Source organism: Heterodontus francisci, chromosome 22 (assembly GCF_036365525.1).
Source record: "Heterodontus francisci isolate sHetFra1 chromosome 22, sHetFra1.hap1, whole genome shotgun sequence".
NCBI lineage: Eukaryota > Metazoa > Chordata > Chondrichthyes > Heterodontiformes > Heterodontidae > Heterodontus > Heterodontus francisci.
The window spans coordinates 41,314,925-41,334,230 of record NC_090392.1 but is presented as its reverse complement, the minus strand read 5'-3'; the positions used below and the strand labels follow the sequence as shown (position 1 = coordinate 41,334,230).

General features: G+C 43.3%; 1 protein-coding gene across 3 annotated transcripts in view; it reads right to left on the bottom strand.

The window, feature by feature from the left end:
* The window catches only part of acad8 (acyl-CoA dehydrogenase family, member 8), a 93,874-nt gene that overhangs the window by 22,129 nt on the left and 52,439 nt on the right, over positions 1–19,306 (bottom strand). For all 3 annotated transcript variants that reach the window (XM_068053759.1, XM_068053758.1, XM_068053757.1), the window contains 2 exons: positions 15,580–15,715; positions 2,434–2,531 (listed from right to left, as the gene is read on the bottom strand). In XM_068053759.1, coding sequence (XP_067909860.1) covers positions 2,434–2,531; positions 15,580–15,715 — 234 coding nt within the window. The remainder of the gene's footprint in view (positions 1–2,433; positions 2,532–15,579; positions 15,716–19,306) is intronic.

Below are 19,306 nucleotides of genomic sequence, written 5' to 3'. Positions count from 1 at the left end.
TCCCTTGGCTTGATGGTAATGGTAGAGTGAGGGATGTGCCGGGCCATGAGGTTGCAGATTGTGGTTGAATACAATTCTGCTGTTGCTGATGGTCCACAGAGCCTCACAGATGCCCAGTTATGAGCTGCCAGATCTGTTCTATCCTATTTAGCACAGTGATAGTGCCACACATCAGGCTGGAGGGTAACCACAGCGTGAAGACGGGACTTTGTTTTCAGAAGAATTGTGTGGTGGTCACTCCTACCAATACTGTCATGGACAACTGCAACAGATAGATTGGTGAGGACAAGGTCTAGTAGGTTTTTCCCTCTTGTTGGTTCCCTTACCACCTGCCATAGGCTCAGTCTGGCAGATATGTCCTTCAGGACTTGGCCAGCTCCGTCCGTAGAGGTGCTACCAAGCCACTCTTGGTAATGGACATTGAAGCCGCCAGCCAGAGTACAATCTGTGCTCTGGCAACCCTCAGTGCTTCTTCCAAGTGGTGTTCAACATGGAGAAGTACTGATTCATCAGCTGAAAGAGGGTGGTTGGTGGTAAGCTGCAGGAGGTTTCCTTGCTGATGTTTGACTTGATGCCATATTTCTGGAGCCTCCTCCTCCAATTAGTTGTTCAATTGTCGGCTACCATTCATGACTGGATGTGGCAGGACTGCAGAGTTTTGATTTGATCCGTTGGTTGTGGGATTGCTTAGCTCTGTTTGTAACATGCTGATTTTGTTGCTTAACATGTTTGTAGTCCTATGTTGTAGCTGGATCAGGTTGGTACTTCATTTTTAGGAATGCCTGATGCTGCTCCTGGCATGCTGTCCTACACTCCTTATTGAACCAGGTTGGTCCCTTGGCTTGGTAAGAATAGAGTGCTGGGCCATAAAGTTACAGATTATGGTGGAATACAATCCTGCTGCTGATGGCCCACGGCGCCTCACAGATGCCCAGCTTTGAGCTGCCAGATCTGATCTAAATCTAACCCATTTAGCATGGTGGATGTGCCACACAATACGATGGAGGGTGTCCTCAGCCCCAAGTCGGGACTTCGTCTCCACAAGGACTGTGCGGTGGTCACTACTACCAATACTGTCATGTTCAGATGCATCAGTTACAAGTAGATTGGTGAGGAAAAGGTCAAGTAGCTTTTTCCCTCATGTTGGTTCTCTTACCATCTGCTACAGGCCCAGTCTGGCAGATATGTCCTTCAGAACCTGGCCAGCTGGGTCAATAATGGTGCTATCGAGCCAATCTTGGTGATGGGCATTGCAATCCCCCACCTAGAGTACATTCTGTGCCTTTATTAAGTGTTGTTCAACATGGACGAGTACTGATTCATCAGCTGAGGGATGGCAATAGTAAACAGCAAGAGGTTTCCTTACCCACGTTTGACCTGATGCCATGAGACTTTATCGGGTCTGGAGTCAACGTTGAGGACTCCCAGGGCCACCCCTTCCAGACTGTATACTGCTGAGCCGCACCCTCTGGTGGGTCTGTCCTGCCAGTGGGAAAGGATAGTGATGGAGGAGTCTGGGACAAGAATCAACCACACTGATGTGGGTCTGGAGTCACATGTAGGCCAGAAAGGGTAAGGACAGCAATTTCCTACCCTGAAAGACATCAGTGAACCAGATGGGTTTTTACAACAATCTGGCGGTTTCATTGCAGATATCATTAATTAATCTAATTAATTGAATTTAAATTCCCATGGGCTGCTGTGATGGGATCTGAACTCATGTCTGTGGAGCATTAGTCTAGGCCTCTGGGGTACTAGTCCAATAATGTTATTACTGTACTACCATTCCTAATTAACAACTCCCATCACAGAATTGTACAGCATAGAGGTAGGCCCCTCAACCTGCCTCTTGTCGAACATGTGTGTTCATCCTGAACCATCACATAGGCTCAAGGGGGTACTCAATGTAACCCTACCATTTTCTCCCTCTCCCTTTTGACGTTAGACTAGGATTTTAGCAGTTTGATAATACGGCCAGTGTTTAACAGAAATAATCCAATTTCATTGCATTGACTTTAAACTCGTATCATTAGGATACTTCATGGGCGATCACACATCATATTTATCACAGTCAATTTTAACTTGGTTATTTTGGAGTGACTTGGAATCACCAGTGGTGATACTTGGGAGCCAGTAGGGGACAATAGAAACTCTGCTTCAACACTACACTGTTCTTGTTGATTTAGTTTGAAATGTGTCACTGGTCTCTAATGAGCTAAGGTGGCAGCTACACTTGCATCTCCTTAAGCACAAGCTTTCAGGTTCTCTGAAAAGCCATGCTCTGAACATCTCCTTCAACCTGATAATGTGTCAGTGGGCAATGGGAGTACTGCATACAGAGTAACTTTACAATACTGCCAAATGATTGTACTCCACACTCACGCATAAAACACTCTGCAAGAAGTGCACCCCTATAGAAAGGGTCTTTCACACCTGGTTGTTGGCAAGAGGTTCCCCGAACTGCTTGCGCACTTTGAGGTGATCTTGAGTCAAGAGAATGGAGGCATACGCAGCACCTAATGAGCACGAAGCTGCAGAAATCACAAGTGCGATAGGGTTAGCAAAAAGCAAATGTTAAGTTAAAAACTGTAGTACCAAGAAACACAGTCATTGAGCTTAGGAATCAGTCACAGACTGGATCACTAGGCTTATAAACATAGGAACAGGAGCAGACCATTCAGCCCTTCAAACCTGTTCTGCTATTTAATTGATCATGGCTGATCTGAATCTTAACTCAATCTACCTGCCTTGGTTCTGTATCCCTCAATACCCTTGCCTAACAAAAATCTATCAAGCTCAGTTTTGAAATTTTTAATTGACCTCCAGCCTCAACAGCTTTATTGTGACAGAGTTCCAGATTTCCACTACCCTTTGTGTGAAGAAGTGCTCCCTGACATCTAAGCTCTAATTTTAAGTTCATGTCCCCTTGTCCTGGACTCCCCAACAGAAGAAATAGTTTTTCCATAAGTAACCTATTAAATTCTTTAAATATATTAAAGATCTCAATTAGATCATCCCTTATTCTTCTACACTCATGAAAATACAAGCCTAGACCATGCAACCTTTCCTCATTATTTAACCGTTTGCCTTGGTATCAATCTGGTGATTCTGCACTGCATGCCCTCCAAGGCCAATATATCCTTCCTTGGTGCAGTGCACAGAACTGAACGCAGTACTCTAAATAGGGGCTGACAATTGTAACATAACTTCTACCCTTTTATATTCCAGCCGCTTTGTGATAAAGGCCAACATTTCATTAATCTTTGTAATTACTTGTTGTACCTCTCCACTCCTCTACAGTTCATCATTTCTTATCATTTAGAAAATAGTCTGATCTATCTTTCTTAGGTTCAAATTGACTAACCACACACTTTGCCACACTGAACTCCATCTGTCATTGTTTTGCTCAGCACTAATTAACTTTGCACAAGTTCACAAAAAGCAGGACAAATTCAATCTGGCCAATTACTGCCCCATCAGTCTACTCTCAATCATCAGCAAAGGGATGGAAGGTACCATCGATCGTGCTATCAAGCAGCACTTATTCAGCAATAGCCTGTACACTGGTGCTCAGTTTGGGTTCTGCCAGGACCACTCAGCTCCAGACCTCATTATAGCCTTGTTCCCAACATGGACAAAAGAGCTGAATTTCAGAGGTGAGGTGAGACTGACTGTCCTTGACATCAAGGCAGTATTTGACCAAGTCAAGAAACCCGATCAAATTTGAAGTCAATGGGAATCAGGGGGAAACTCTCCACTGGTTGGAGTCATACCCAGCAGAAAGGAAGATGGTTGTGGTTCTTGGAGGCCAGCTCAGCCCCAGGGCATCGCAGCACGAGTTCCTCAGGGTAGCGTTCTAGGCCCAACCATCTTCAGCTGCTTCAACAATGACCTTCCTTTCATCACAAGAAGTAGGGATGTTCGCTGATGATTGCTCAGTGTTCAGTACCATTCGCAACTCTCAAATACTGAAACAGTCCATGTCCATTTGTAGTAAGACCGAACATTCAGGCTTGGGCTGATAAGTGGCAAGAAACATATGCACCACACACGTGCCAGGCAATGACCATCTTCAACCAGAAGAAAAATCTAACTATTCCCCCTTGATGTTTAATGGCATTACCATCGTTGAATCCCCCACCATCAACATCCTGGGGGTGACCATTGACCAAAAACTGAACTGGACCAGCCACATAAATAGTGTGGCTAAAGAGCAGGTCAGAGGCTCGGAATTTTGCAGCGAGTAGTGCACCTCCTGACTCCCCAAGGCCTGTACAACAACTACAAGGCACAAGTCAGGAGGGTGATGGAATATTCTTCACTTGCCAAAATGAGTGCAGTTCTAACAGCATTCTAAAAGCTCGGCAGCATCCAGGACAAAGCAGCCCGCTTGACTAGCACCCCATCTACCACCTTCAACATTCACTCCCTTCATCACCGACACATAGTGGCATCAGTGTGTACCATCTACAACAGGCACTGCTGCAACTTGCTGAGGCTCCTTCGACTGCACCTTCCAATCCTGTGACCGTCACCACATAGAAGAATAACGGCAGGAGATACATGGGAACACTACCAGAGGGTAGAGTCATAGAGTTATGACAGTACTGAAGGAGATTATTCGGCACTTCAAGTTGGTGCTGGCTCTCTGTAGAGCAATCCATACGTCCCACTCCCCCTCTCAATCCCCGTAACCCACTTGCAAGTTCCCCTCTAAGTCACACACCATCCTGACTTGGAACTATATCGCTGTTCTTTCACAGTTGCTGGGTCAAAATCCTGGAACACCCTCACTAACAGCACTCTGGGTGTACCTACACCACATGGACTGCAGCAGTTCATGAAAGTGCATCAGCACCACCTTATCATGGGCAATTAGGTATGGGCAATAAAAGCTGGCCCTGCCAGCGATGTTCACATCCCAAGAACAAATAAAAAAACTTTCTGCTCCCACCTATGTTATTTACTGTGCCACCTAACTTGGATATAGGGCTCTCTATTCTTTTATTCAAGTCACTTTGAAAAATGGTGGTTAGTTGAGGCACCAGTACAGATTCCTGGGTGATGCCATGAGTCACACCACGCCAATTTGAATACGTACCCATTAATCCTACTCTCCGCTTCCTACTTTCCAAAGAATTCCCAACCCTGATAGTAGATTGCCTTATCGAATGCCTTCTGGATGTCCAAATAAATAACATCCATAGACACACCCTTATCTACCACACTAGTAACCTCAAAAAATTCAGCTAGGCTCATTAGACATGATTTGCCCTTTACAAATTCATGCTGGCTCACTCTGATCAGTTCATATTTGTTCCAATGCATAGATACTCTGTTTCAAATACCAGATTCTAGTAACTTATCCACATTAGACATTAGACTAATAAGCCTATAACTTTCTAAGTTATCTCTTCCTTTTTAAATAAGGGAGTGACATTGGCAATTTTCCAATCCAGGGGAGTCTTTGGAACTCTCTTCCTCAAAAGGCAATGGAAGCAGAATCTTTAAATATTTTTAAGGCAGAGGGAGATAGATTCTTGATAAGCAAGTGGGTGAAAGGTTATCCGGGTTTGGCGGGAATGTGGAGTTGAGGTTCCAACCAGATCATGATCTTGTTGAATGGTGGAGCAGGCTCGAGGGGCTGACTGACCTACTCCTGCTCCTAATTCATATGTTCGCATGTATGTTTGTATCTACCTGACAATGTGGAAAATTTCCCAGGTATGTCCTGTCCACAAAAGGCAGGTCAAAGCACAAAGGAAGATGGTTCTGGTTGTTGGAGGCCAATCATCTCAGCCCCAGGAGATTGCTGCAAGAGTTCCTCAGGGTAATGTCCTAGGCCCAAACATCTTCAGCTGCTTCATCAATGATTTTCCCTCCATCATAAGGTCAGAAGTGGAGATGTTTGCTGATGATCAGACGATGTCCAGCACCATTCGTTAACTTCTCAGAAACTGAAGCAGTCTTTGTCCATTTGCAGCAAGACCTGGACAACATTCAGGCTTGGGCTGATAAGTAGCAAGCAATATTCATGCCACACAAGTGCCGGGCAATGACGATCACCAAGAAGAGAGAATCTAACCAACACCCCCTTGACATTCAAAGACATTACCATCACTGAATTCCCCACTATCAACTTCTTGAGGGTTACCACTGACCAGTCACATAAATACTGTGGCTACAAGAGGCTGGGAATTCTGTGGTGGATCTGTCAGGGAGCAGAGCAAGAGTTTAAAAACGGCGAGAGTATAAAATGGCGAAAGCATTAAAGCGGGCGAGAGCATTAAAGTGGGCAAGAGCATAAAAACGGCGAGACTAAGTTCGCAGACGACACGAAAATTGGTGGCGTCGTAAATAGCAAGGGAGAAAGCCTTAGACTACAGGATTATATAGATGGGTTGGTAAGATGGGCGGAGCTGTGGCAAATGGAATTTAATCCTGAGAAGTGTGAGATGATGCACTTTGGGAGGACTAACAAGGCAATGGAATATACAATGGATGGTAAGACCCTAGGGAGTAGAGAGGGTCAGAGGGACCTTGGGGTGCTTGTCCATAGATCACTAAAGGCAGCAGCACAGGTAGATAAGGTGGTTAGGAAGGCATTCGGGATACTTGCCTTTGTTGGCTGAGGCATAGAATATAAGAAGAGGGAGTTTATGATGGAGCTGTGTAAAATGCCGGTTAGGCCACAGCTGGAGTACTGTGTACAGTTCTGGTTGCCACACTATAGGAAGGATGTGATTGCAATGGAGAGAGTGCAGAGGAGATTCACCAGGATGTTGCCTGGGCTGGAGCATTTCAGTTATGAAGATAGACTGGATAGACTGGTGTTGTTTTCCTTGGAGCGGAGCAGGCTGAGGGGGGGACCTGATTGAGGTATACAAAATTATGAGGGGCATTGATAGGATAGATAGAAAGAAACTTTTTCCCTTAGCGGAGAGCTCAATAACTGGGGGGCATCAATTTAAGGCAAGGGGTAGGAGGTTTGGAGGGGAGTTGAGGAAGAATTTTTTCACCCAGAGGGTGGTTGGAGTCTGGAACACACTGCTTGAAGGGGTGGTAGAGGCAGGAACACTCACGACATTCAAGAAATATTTAGATGAGCACTTGAAACGCCATAACATACAAGGGGCCATGTGCGGGGAAATGGGTTTAGTTAGGATGGGTGCTTAATGGTCAGCGCAGGTGCGTTGCACCGAAGGGCCTATTTCTGTGCTGCAAAACTCTATGACTCTCAAAGCAGCAAGAGCTCAAAAGCAGCGAGAGCTTAAAAGTCTGTGTGAAAGTAGCTAGTCTCTGGGTTCTGAGCTAACCAACAGCATTCTAATGAAAATCTAGTGACGTCTGTGGGAAGCAGGTAAATGATTAGTTGGTGAGTTTCTTTTTCCTTTTACTGTCAACTCGTGGTATTCATTAGTAGGAGCCGGGTTGATTAGAAGTAGCAGGGTGGATTCACAGATGTGAATCCAGGATGGTGTGTTGCCTCCCTGGTGCCAGGGTCAAGGATGTCACTGAACGGCTGCAGAGCACCCCGAGGAGGGAAGGTGAACAGCCAGCAGTCATGGTTCATATTGGTATTAACAACATAGATGGGAAGAGTGATGTGGTCCTGCAGAAAGAGTGAGCTCGGTAAGAAATTAGAAAGCGGGACCTCAAAAGTAGTAATCTCCAGATTACTCCCAGTACCACACGCGAGTATAGGGAACGGGAATGGTACAGACCGTACCCAACCAGCCCGAGCTTGCAAAACTCAAAACACAGTGTTCAACATTAGAGGTGATTCTGCTATTGGACATTAATTGCTAAATAATCCTCAGTGTGCTAAGAATTACGCTGACAACCAATTTAAGACAGTCAGTTGGGTTTGCAGTGTAGTGCATTTGCATGTACTGGAAGCTACATATATTAATACACAGGACCCTGTTCTTTGCAGACAGAAAGAACATGTACAAACATTGCCCCTGTTTCAGCTAAACAAAATAAGTGACAGCCATTCGCTGGTTCATTCCTCAGGGCAATGCCTTGACCAATCAGCGACAAGCTGCCTGGTTTAAATTTTAAACAAAGCTTGGCAGTTAACTGCCAGTCATGATAAACAGGTGCATTCTCCATGGCAACACCTCTACCAGAGTTCACTTGCCAACCAATCAGCATTCTCTTCTCATATGTATAAATTTGTTGCTCCCCTTACATTGGTATTCTTGCGAATTGTCTTGATGAGTGCAAGATGAAAAGCTTTGACAAAATGTCTCTATTTTCAAAGATAGGAAAGGGAATAAAGGGGGAACAGCTGGCAGTATTGATAAAGGAGAGCATTGCAGTGCTGGAGAAAAATGATATCCCAGAGGGGTCAAAGACAGAACCTATTTGGCTAGAGCTAAGGAACAAAAAGGGTGCAGTTACATTGCTTGGTGTTGTCTAAAGGGCACAAACTAGTGGGAAGGATGCAGAGGAACAAATTTGCAAGGTCGTTGGGTAGGTACCAACGACATAGGTAGGACTAGGAAAGAGGTTCTGCTGAGGGACTATGAGCAGCTCGGGGCTAAATTAAAAAGCAGAACCACAAAGGTAATAATCTCTGGATTACTACCTGAGCCAGGTGCAAATTGGCGTAGGATAAATAAGATTAGAGAGGTAAACGCATGGTTCAAAAATTGGTGTGGGAGAAATAGGTTCCAATTCATTGGGCACTAGCACCTGTACTGGGCAAGGAGAGAGCTGTTCCATTGGGATGGGCTCCATTTGAACCATGTTGGGACCAGAGTCCTGGCAAATCATATAACTAGGGTTGTAGATAGGACTTTAAACTAATTAGAGGGGGGAGGGGTTCAATTAAAGGGAAGTTTAAAAAATCAAAAAGAAATAAGAGAGCAGAGATCTAGGGTAGTGAAGAGACGGACGGTAATCAAAGTATAACAGAAAGGGGCAGAAAATATAAGCAGAAGAGTGCAGCAGAAATTAGAACCAGAATGAGTAATAATGGCAAAACGTCAAAGCTTAAGGCTCTTTATCTGAATGCACGCAGCATTTGTAACAAGACAGATGAGTTGACATCACAAATAGAAATTAATGAGTATGAATCGATAGCTATTACAGAGATGTGGTTGCAGGGTGACCAAGACTGGGAACTCAATTTTGAAGGGTATTCAACATTCTGGAAAAATAGGCAAAAATGAAAATGAAAATGAGGTGGGGTAGCTTTGTTAATAAAGGAAGGTATCAGTGTGGTGGTGAGTAGTGATATAGGTGCAATAGGTCGTGATGTGGAATCAGTTTGGGTGGAAATAAGGAATAGTAAGGGGAAAAAGTCACGGGTGGGAGTCATCTATAGGCCCCTGAAGAGTTGCCTCACTGTAGGACAAAGTATAAATCGGGAAATAACAGAGGTGTGTAAAAAGGGCGCTACAATTGTTATGGGTGATTTTAATCTGCATATTGACTGGACAAATCAAATTGGCAGAGGTAACATGGAAGATGAATTTGTAGAGTGCATCAGGGATTGTTACTTAGAGCAATACGTTGCAGAACCTACCAGGGAACTGGCTATTTTACATCTAGTAATGTGTTATGAGGTAGGATTAATAAGAGAGATCGTAGTTAAGGATCCTCTACGGGGTAGCGATCACAACATGGTAGAATTTCAAATTCAGTTTGAGGGCGAGCAACTCAGGTCTCAAACCAGTGTCCTCAACTTAAACGAGGGAAATTACAGAGGTCTGAAGAAAGAGCTGTCTAAAGCGGGCTGGGAAAATAGACTAATGGGATGAGCAGTGGCAGACATTTAAGCAGATATTTCATAACGCTCAGCAAATATTTATCCCAGTCAAAAAGGACTCGATGAGAAGGATGAACTACCCATGGTTAACAAAGGCGGTCTAGGGGAGTATCCAATCAAAAACTAAGGCATACAAAGTGGCGAAAAATAGTGGTAGGCCAGAGGATTGGGAATTTGTTTTTAGGAACCAGCAGCAGATGACTAAAAAGCTAATAAAGAGGGAGAAAATTGATTATGAAAGTAAATTGGCAAGAAGTATAAAAACAAACAGCAAGAGCTTCTACAGGTATATAAAAAGAGAGTAGCTTAAATGAGGATGGGACCCTTGGAGGATGCGACTGGAGAATTGATAACGAGGAACAGGGAAATGGGAGACAATTTAAACCAATATTTTGCATCGGAGGACACTATAAACATCCCACAGATATCAGATAAGCAAGGAGCTAATGGGAGGAAAGATCTTGTAACAGTCTCTATCACAAGGGGCAAAGTATTTGACAAACTAATGGGACTAAAGGCAGACAAGTCACCAGCAACTGATGGCCTACATCTAAGGGTTTTAAAGGAAGTGGCTGCAGTGATAGTGGAGGCATTGGTCGAAATATTCCAGAACTCACTGGATTCCGGGAGGATCCCAGCAAATTGGAAAACCGCTAATGTGACGCCCCTGTCCAAGAAGGGAGGGAGACAAAAAGCAGGAAACTATAGGCCAGTCAGCCTAACATCATTCGTTGGAGTCCATTATTAAGGAAGAAAAGCTTAACGCAATCAAACACAGTCAACATGGTTTTGTGAAAGGGAAATCATGTTTGACAAATTTGCTAGAGTTCTTTGAGGATATAACAAGCAGAGTTGATAAAGGGGAACCAGTAGATGTAGTGTATTTAGATTTCCAGAAAGTATCCGATAAGGTGCCACATAAAAGATTATTGCACAAGATAGGAGCTCACGGTATTGGGGGTAATGTATTAGCATGGATTGAGGATTGGTTAACTCACAGAAGACAGAGAGTCAGGATTAATGGGTCTTTTTCAGGTTGGAAAGACGTAACTAATGGAGTGCCACAGGATCTGTCACAGGGCCTCAATTATTTACTATCAATATTAAAGACTTGGAGGAGGGGGCAGAGTGCAATATATCCAAATTTGCTGACAATACAAAAATAGGTGGGCAAGCATGTTGTGATGAAGACATAAGGAATCTGCAAAGGGATATAGATAGGTTGAGTCAGTGGGCAAAAACCTGGCAGATGGAATTTAATGTAAGAGTGTGAGGTCATGCACTTTGGTCGAAGAATCAAAACGCAAACGATTATTTAAATGGAGACAGACTTCAAAAAGGTGCAGCACAGAGGGATCTGGGTGTTCTTGTGCATGAAACACAAAACGTTAGCATGCAGGTGCAGCAAGTAATTAAGAAGGCAAACGGAATTTTGGCCTTTATTGCTAGAGGGTTGGAGCTTAAAAATAGTGAAGCCTTGTTACAAATGTACAGGGTGTTGGTAAGGCTGCACCTGGAGTACTGTGTACAGTTTTGGTCCCTGTATTTAAGAAAGGATATACTGGAGATGGAGGCAGCTCAAAAGAGATTCACTGGGTTGATTCCTGGGATGAAGGGGTTGAGTTATTGAGAACAGCTAAACAAGTTAGGCCTTTATTCATTAGAGTTTAGAAGAATCAGGGGTGATCTTATTGAAGCGTACAAGATTCTGAGGGGGCTTGACAGGGTTGAGAAGATGTTTCCACTAGTGGGGGAATCTCGAACTAGGGGACACAGTTACAGAATAAGGGGACACTCTTTTAAAAATGAGATGTGAAGGAATTTCTTCTCTCAGAGGGTAGTGAATGTCTGGAATTCTCTACCCCAGAGAGTTCTGGAGGCTAGATCACTGAAAGTATTTAAAGAAGAGGTAGATAGATTTTTGAAATATCAGGGAGTTGAGGGCTATGAGGAGCTGGCACAAAAGAGGAGTTGAGGTCTAGGGCAGATCAGCCATGCTCTTAGTGAATGATGGGGCAGATTTGAGGGGCCGAATGGCCTACTCCTGCTCCTATTTCTTATGTTCTAGGTGCAAACATTATAGGGTAGTTATAATGTGAAAGTTAAACTATCCAAATATAGACTGGGATATTAGTGAGGGGCAAGGCTTCCTAGCGTGTGTTCAGGAAAATTTTCTACAGCAGTATGTTTCTAGTCCAACAAGAAAGGAGGCACTGTTAGACCTGGTTAATGGGAATGAGATGGGCCAAGTGGATCAAATATCAGTAGGAGAACATTTAGGGGACAATGATCATCGTATCATAAGGTTTAGGCAGACCATGGAAAATGACAATCAACAAACCAGAGTAAGAATAATTAACTGGGGGAAAGCCAACTTCAGTGGGGTTAGACAGATCTGGTCGAATAAATTGGAGCCAAAGGCTGGCAGGAGAAAGGGTAGCTGAACAATGGGCTACCTTCAAAGAAGAGATAGTTCCGGCACAGTCAAGGCATATTCCCTCAAAAGAGAAAGGTAGGGTAAACAAAGCCAGAGCTTCCTGGATGATAGTAGAGATAGAAATTAACATAAAAAAGAAAAAGTGTGCATATGACAGATTTCAGGTAGAAAATACTATCGAGAACCAAGCTGAAAATAGAAAGTTCAGAGGAGAAGTGAAAAAGCAAATAAGAGAAGCAAAGAGCATGAAAAAAGACTGGTAGCGAACATAAAAAGGAATCATAAAGTTTTCTATAGACATATAAATATTAAAAGAGTGGTAAAAGGAATGGGCCGATTAGGAACCAAAAAGGGAATTTACGCATGAAGGCAGAGCGTATAGCGATGTATTAAATGATTACTTTGCATCTGTCTCTACCAAGGAAGATGATGCAACCCAGGCAATGGTGAAAGAGGAGGTAATTCAGACACTAGAAGGATTTAAAATTGATAAGGAGGATGTATTGGATAAGGCACCAGGACCGGATGAGATGTATCCAAGGATACTGAGGGAATAGAGTGGAAATTGTAGAGGCACTGGCCATAATCTTTCAGTCTTCCTTAGTCTTGGGTGTGATGCCACAGGATTGGAGAATGCAAATGTTACACCCTTCTTCAAAAAAGTGTGTAAAGATAAGCCCAGCAATTGCAGGCCAGTCAGTTTAACTTCTGTGGTGGGAAAATTCTACAAACAATAATTTTGGACAAAATTAATAGTCACGTGGACAAATGTGGGTAAATTAAAGAAACCCAGCATGGATCTCTTAAGGGAAAATCATGTTTAACTAACTTGCTGGAGTTTTTTGAAGAGGTAACAGAATGGGTTGATGAGGGCAATGCTGTTGATGTGGTGTACATGGGACTTCCAAAAGGCTTTTGATACAGTGCCACACAACAGACTTGTGAGCAAAGTTATAGCTCATGGAATAAAGGGGGCAGTAGCAACATGGATACAAAATTGTCTGAGTGACAGGAAACAAACAGTAATGGTTTATGGATGTTTTTCGGGCTGGAGGAAGGTTTGGAGTGGAGTTACCCAGGGGTCAGTGTTGGGACCCTTGCTTTTATTGATATATATTAATGACCTAGACTTTGGTGTACAGGGCACAATATCAAAGTTCGTGAATGAAACGAAACTTGGAAGCATTGTGAACTGTGAGGAGGATAGAGTAGAACTTCAAAAGAACATAGACAAGTTGATGGAATGGGCAGACAGGTGGCAGATGAAGTTCAATGCAGAGAAATGTGAAGTGAATCATTCTGGTTGAAAGAACATGGAGAGAATTCTAAAGAGGGTGCAGGAGCAGAGGAACCTGGGTGTCTATGTACATTAGTCATTGAAGGACAGGCTGAGAGAGTGGTTATTGAAGCATACTGTATCCTGGGCTTTATTAACAGGGGCATAGAGTACAAGAGTGAGTGGATTATGGTGGACTGGTACAAGAAACTAGTTCGGCCTCAGCTGGAGTACTGCGTCCAATTCCAATTAGGAAAGATCTGAAGGCATTGGAGAAAGTGCAGAAAAGATTCACGAGAATGGTTCCAGAGATGAGGAACTTCAGTTACGAAGATAGATTGGAGAAGTTAGGACTGTTTTCCTTGGAGAAAAGAAGGCTGAGATGAGATTTGGTAGAGGTATTCAAAATTATGAGGGGTCTGGACAGAGTGGATAGGGAGAAACTGTTCCCACTTGTGAAAGGATCAAGAACAAGACAGACAGATTTAAAGTAATTGGTAAAAGAAGCAAAAGCGACATGAGGAAAAACGTTTTCATGTAGCAAGTGGTTAAGGTCTGGAATGTACTGCCTGAGAGTGTGGTGGAGGAGGTTGAACTGAAGCATTCAAAAGGGAATTAGACTGTTATATGAAAAGGAAGAATGTGCAGAGTTACAGAGAGAAGGCGGGGGAGTAACACTGAGTGAATTACTCATTCGGAGAGCTGGTGCAGGCACGACAGGCCGAATGACCTCCTTCTGTGCTCTAACAATTCTGTGATTCTGTAACCCACCTCCTGACTCCCCAAAGCCTGTCCACCATCAATAAAGGACAAGTCAGGAGAGTGATAAAATACTCTCCACTTGCCTGGATGAGTGCGGCTCTAACAACACTCAGGAAGCTTGACACCACCCAGGAGAAAGCAGTCCTTTTGATTGGTACCCCATCCACACCTCAAACATTCACTCCCTCCGCCACCAGCACACAGTGGCAGCAGTGTGTACCATATATAAGATGCACTGCAGCAACTCACACGCCTTCTTCGACAGTACCTTCCAAATCTACAACCATTTCCACTTAGAAGGGCAAGGGCAGCAGGCACATTGAAAAACCACCATCTGCAAGTTCCGCTCCAAGTCACACATCACCCTGACTTGGAAATATATCGCCGTCCCTTCACTGTTGCTGCATCAAAATCCTGGAACTCCCTCCCTAACAGCACTGTGCATGTACCCACACCAGATGGACTGCTGTGGTTCAAGAAGGCAGCTCACCACTACTTTCTCATGGGCAATTAGGGATGGGCAACAAATGCTGGCCTTGCCAGCGATGCCCACATCTCATGAAGTAAATAAAAGGGACCTTGGTTCTGGGCTCATCACTACTGGAGTGTCAGGTCATGGCCCCAGCACTAGCTGCAAGTGCACATCAAATTGTAGCTTGGCCTTGTAGCCCTGCTCACTAACTCAGCACAAAGGTGAGCTGTAGTAGGAGTACACCCACCATACTGTCTGCACTAACCTGGGACTTGCCTCTGCCACCCAGACCCTGGTGCTTCTCACGTGAAATTGAGTTTGTGTGTCTACTTGATGGCACTTATTCATCTTCTATCCAGTAAACATTACTGTATGTCATATACCTCTCTAAGGTCCTTTTTTAAAAATTCAGAACCTACAAAACTTTCTGCAAGAGAAACTACTAGAAATACTCCTTTACTTCTATAATAAATGAAATAAAGCCTGAGAGGGCAGTGAAAGCAGATTGAATTGTAACTTTCAAAAGGGAATTGGATAAATACTTGAAAGGGAGAAAACTGAAGGGTTAAGAGGCACGAGCTGAGGAGTGGGACTAACTGGATAGCTCTGTCAAAGATCCAGCAGATGCACGATAGGCTGAATGTCCTCCCTCCTTCATCGATTCTATTAATCTATGAAATTCATTAACTGCACCAGAAAATATTTCTGTAGGCCTGCCAGCGAGAAGAACTGTTGAAGGAAGTTAAAGAACGGACATATTCGTCAAAACAAGGCCTTACATAGGAGAAGAGACGCTGTCCAGCAAAACCCCAAAAGGCTCTTTATTTCTTTAATAGTGCCCCAAGTTTTCTTACCAATGTTAATTCTTCCTCCGTTTAGTCCATTCATTGCTATGGAAAATCCATCACCTTCTTTTCCAATTAAGTTACTGATGGGAACAACACAGTCCTCAAATATCACAGCTCGAGTTGGCTGGGAGTTCCATCCAACCTTGAACAATAAGACAGAAGTGGGTGAAATGAGGTTTGCTTAAGTTACAGATTCAGTTTTGGAGCACATAAACAGATGCCTTTCTCATGAATTGTGTCAACAGAACAACCCAGTTTAAGAGACAGGATGCAACCCCTAAGGTTGGTTAATGGAGAGAGGACAAGGTACAAATAAAGAGACAGCAAGTGGATTTTAAGACACTGTCGCACTGTGACTGATTAAATCTGCCTCTGGCTCAGACAGTTGAAAGTTCTTTCTTGTTGGGCAGTGAAAAGGGAAGAAAAAATGTAATTTTTTGTTGAGATCACAAGTTTAACCTCTAAATCTACATTTTCTACCATCAGCAGTGCTAATTTGTGTAACTAAGCAGGCTAATAACACAAATAAACTGCATTAATTCTTCTGACTGATTCCATCACTCTGTGTCCACTCCTGCCTGCAGTTACCTCTCATCCCTCCAGAAAATGCTATATAAATGTCACCAGGAAGCAGCAGTATCTTGGCCACTGCACTTTTCATACCTTACCTGCACCATAATCATGTCAAAGTAGAAGGAAGCCAGCACGCTGGGAACCTTCCCTAAAAGGCTAGGGAAAGTACCATAGAAAAATTACGGCACAGAAGGGCGCCATTCAGCCCATCGTGTCTGCGCCATAAAGAGCAACAGACTATAGAGACACCAATGCCTGTAATTCACTAAACATAAAGGTTACAAGTCATTAGGCATTGTGTTTAATTGGAATCAAATAGTGGGCATTAGCTAGGAATTCACTTGGGCTCCCAAAAATAGGAACAGTCTGGAACTGGAGTTTGGGTTAGGAGGTGCATACTTGTAATGTGTATCTTTGTAAATAAATGCATATAAAAATGTGTTAAGATTGGTTCCAGTTCTATCCTTCACTACCTGGCTTTCTGGAGTATAAGAGAATCTGGAGTACAGGGAATGGTTGCCCAAAGGTGAAGGCTGGAAACTAAAAAAAATTTTGTCAGACAGAAAACTAAAATCCTAGTGGCCATAGTGGAGAATGGCATAAAACAAGTGTAAATCGTTGGGTTATGATTACCCGATCTGAACCATATGACCAGTGGAAAATGAAATGGATATGTGGACACAGGTTACGTCCCTACCAAAGATAAATCAAGGCATGGCCTTGGCGTTGTTGTTCCCTACCAGAAGTAAAATCAATAGTAAAGTATTTTGTGAGATGGATGCCATCAGTTGGATAGTGGTGAAGGTTTGGACCTTCCATTAGAGTTCTTGGATGAAATCTACAAGAAAGATGACTTGCTAAATGCCTGTGAGGCAAGGTCAGAGTTTGACAGATTTTGGAAAACAGATGGTTTTTCCATGGAAGAATATATCGTGGACTTTAATAGATTGTATAAAAGAGTGGCAAAATTCAATGTGGGATCCCTGGATCGGTACTACGGTTTAAATTACTGGATTGTGCTAAGGTGCATCATATGTTTTAACTGGTATTCGGTTCTCAGAAAAGGATACTCTGTTGGATCAGATGTCTGCTACCTTTAAAAAAGAAATCCTGGGAAAAAGTCTTTTCCTTTAGCCTTTATGGAACAAATGAGACATTCTGCGGTAACACAAACAATAGAAGACTCAATGATAGTCCAGATACTAGATGCAGGCATCGATATATTGGAAGGTTTAAGGAAGATGAAAACACCTTTAGCAGATTTGGCTATTATAGCACAAGACAAAGTTAGAACAACAATAATGGGCGAATGAATCCCAGGAATACCCATGGAACAGTTAATAGGTGCTTCAGGTGTGATTCAAAGTATCATTATATAGTGAACTGCCCAGAATAAAGGAGCAGGGTCCTCGAAATAACACATGAAGAAAGGAATTCTAAGGAGCAGAATGAAGATAATGCTGAATCTGAACAAATTATACTCGTTTCAAGGAGTTTTAGTCCCGTGATATGTTAGTTGTGGGCTCCTTTAACTGTGCAGTTTTAGATAGTGTTTGTACTTCAACAGTATGTGGGACTGTGGTTAAAATGTTGTCTTGATTCACTAAGTAGTGAGGATCAGCTCAAGATTAAGCAATATAAAAGTTCTACTTGCTTTAGGTTTGGCAATGACAGCACATTGGGGGTCACTAAAAAGAGTTGTAACTCCATGCAAAAAAGCTGGATTAAGCCAGTTTATAACCACTAATATTACTAATGTAGTCTCTAGTAAGATATCTATGCTGTTAAGCAAACATTCTATGAAAAAAGCACAAATAAAACTGGTCATGAAGCATGACAAGGCAATTATTCTTGCAATGTCAGTTGATCTGCAGTTTATCTAGTGAGGTCCGCCTACTTCCACCTCTAATATCGCCCTACCTCAGGTCATCTGCTGTTAAAACCCTCATCATGTGTTGGGGGGGGGGGGGGGGTCGATTAGGAGGGCGGGGGAGGTGCTTTAGTGGGGACGGCTGGTGCTGTGGGTGGTGAGGATCCCTCTGGACATCCTCCCCAGGTGGCGAAGTGCCCGGCTGCAGTTGGTAACACACCAACTAAAGTAGAATTAATTGGCCATTTAAGGGCCTCAATTGGCCTGGGGCGGGCAGGCCGTTTTCCACCTCCCCTGCTGCTGGTAAATACCATTTGAGAGAAAGAGACTTGCAAGGCTACAGGGATCAAGCGGTGGAGTGGGACTGACAGGATTGCTCCATGGAGAGCTGGCATGGACTTGATGGGCCCAATGGCCCCTGTGCTGTAAATGACTCTATGACATTATTGTATCCCCTTAACAAAAGCTGATGTTTCTCATCAAAGTGTTAGACAATCATTAAGGGCACCAGGTGACAAGAACTAGTGCCCTTAATGATTGTCTAACACTTTGATGCCCTTAATGACCAACAATAGAGGGGAATTTGTCAATGACAAGTTCAGAAACATGTGTGAAACCATGAACATTATGGTTATGAATACTGCAGCTGAAAGTTCTTTCAGCAATGGGCTTTGTAAAAAGAATCATCCTGTGATCGATGAAATAATGCATAAAATTTTAGCTGATCAACCAGATTGCAAGTTAACATGGGTGGTGCATGTAAAGAATTCGCTCCAGATGGTTACATGGTGTAGTCCCCGTCAATTGGTCTATGGGCGAAATACCAAATTACTCAGAGTTCCGTGCAATCGTCTTCCTGCTCTCGGAGATACCACAATTAGTTCCATTTTTTTCTGCACATTTGAATGGATATGCGGGGAGATAGGATTTTTTCCAAGGCTGAGGCATCGTATAAGACCATCTGAGGCAGAGTTCATTTCAGGAGATTTAGTATACTATAAAAATAGAGATTCTCACAGGGAATGGAAAGGCCCTGGTGAGGCAATAAGTTGTGATGGCAAGACAGTACTTATCAAATATGACAATCGAGCTGTCAAGGATCATTCCTCGTGATTAATTGGAATCAATTACAATATCTCAGACTGAGGAGCTGATAGAAGTAATGAGGCATCTTGTACCTCAAATGCTCATGGTGTTCTGTGATGAAGGTCCTGAGGAACAGAATGCAGTAGATCAAGGGCTGGATAATGGTAATGTGGAAGGATGATGATACAGAGGGCAGAACTGTTA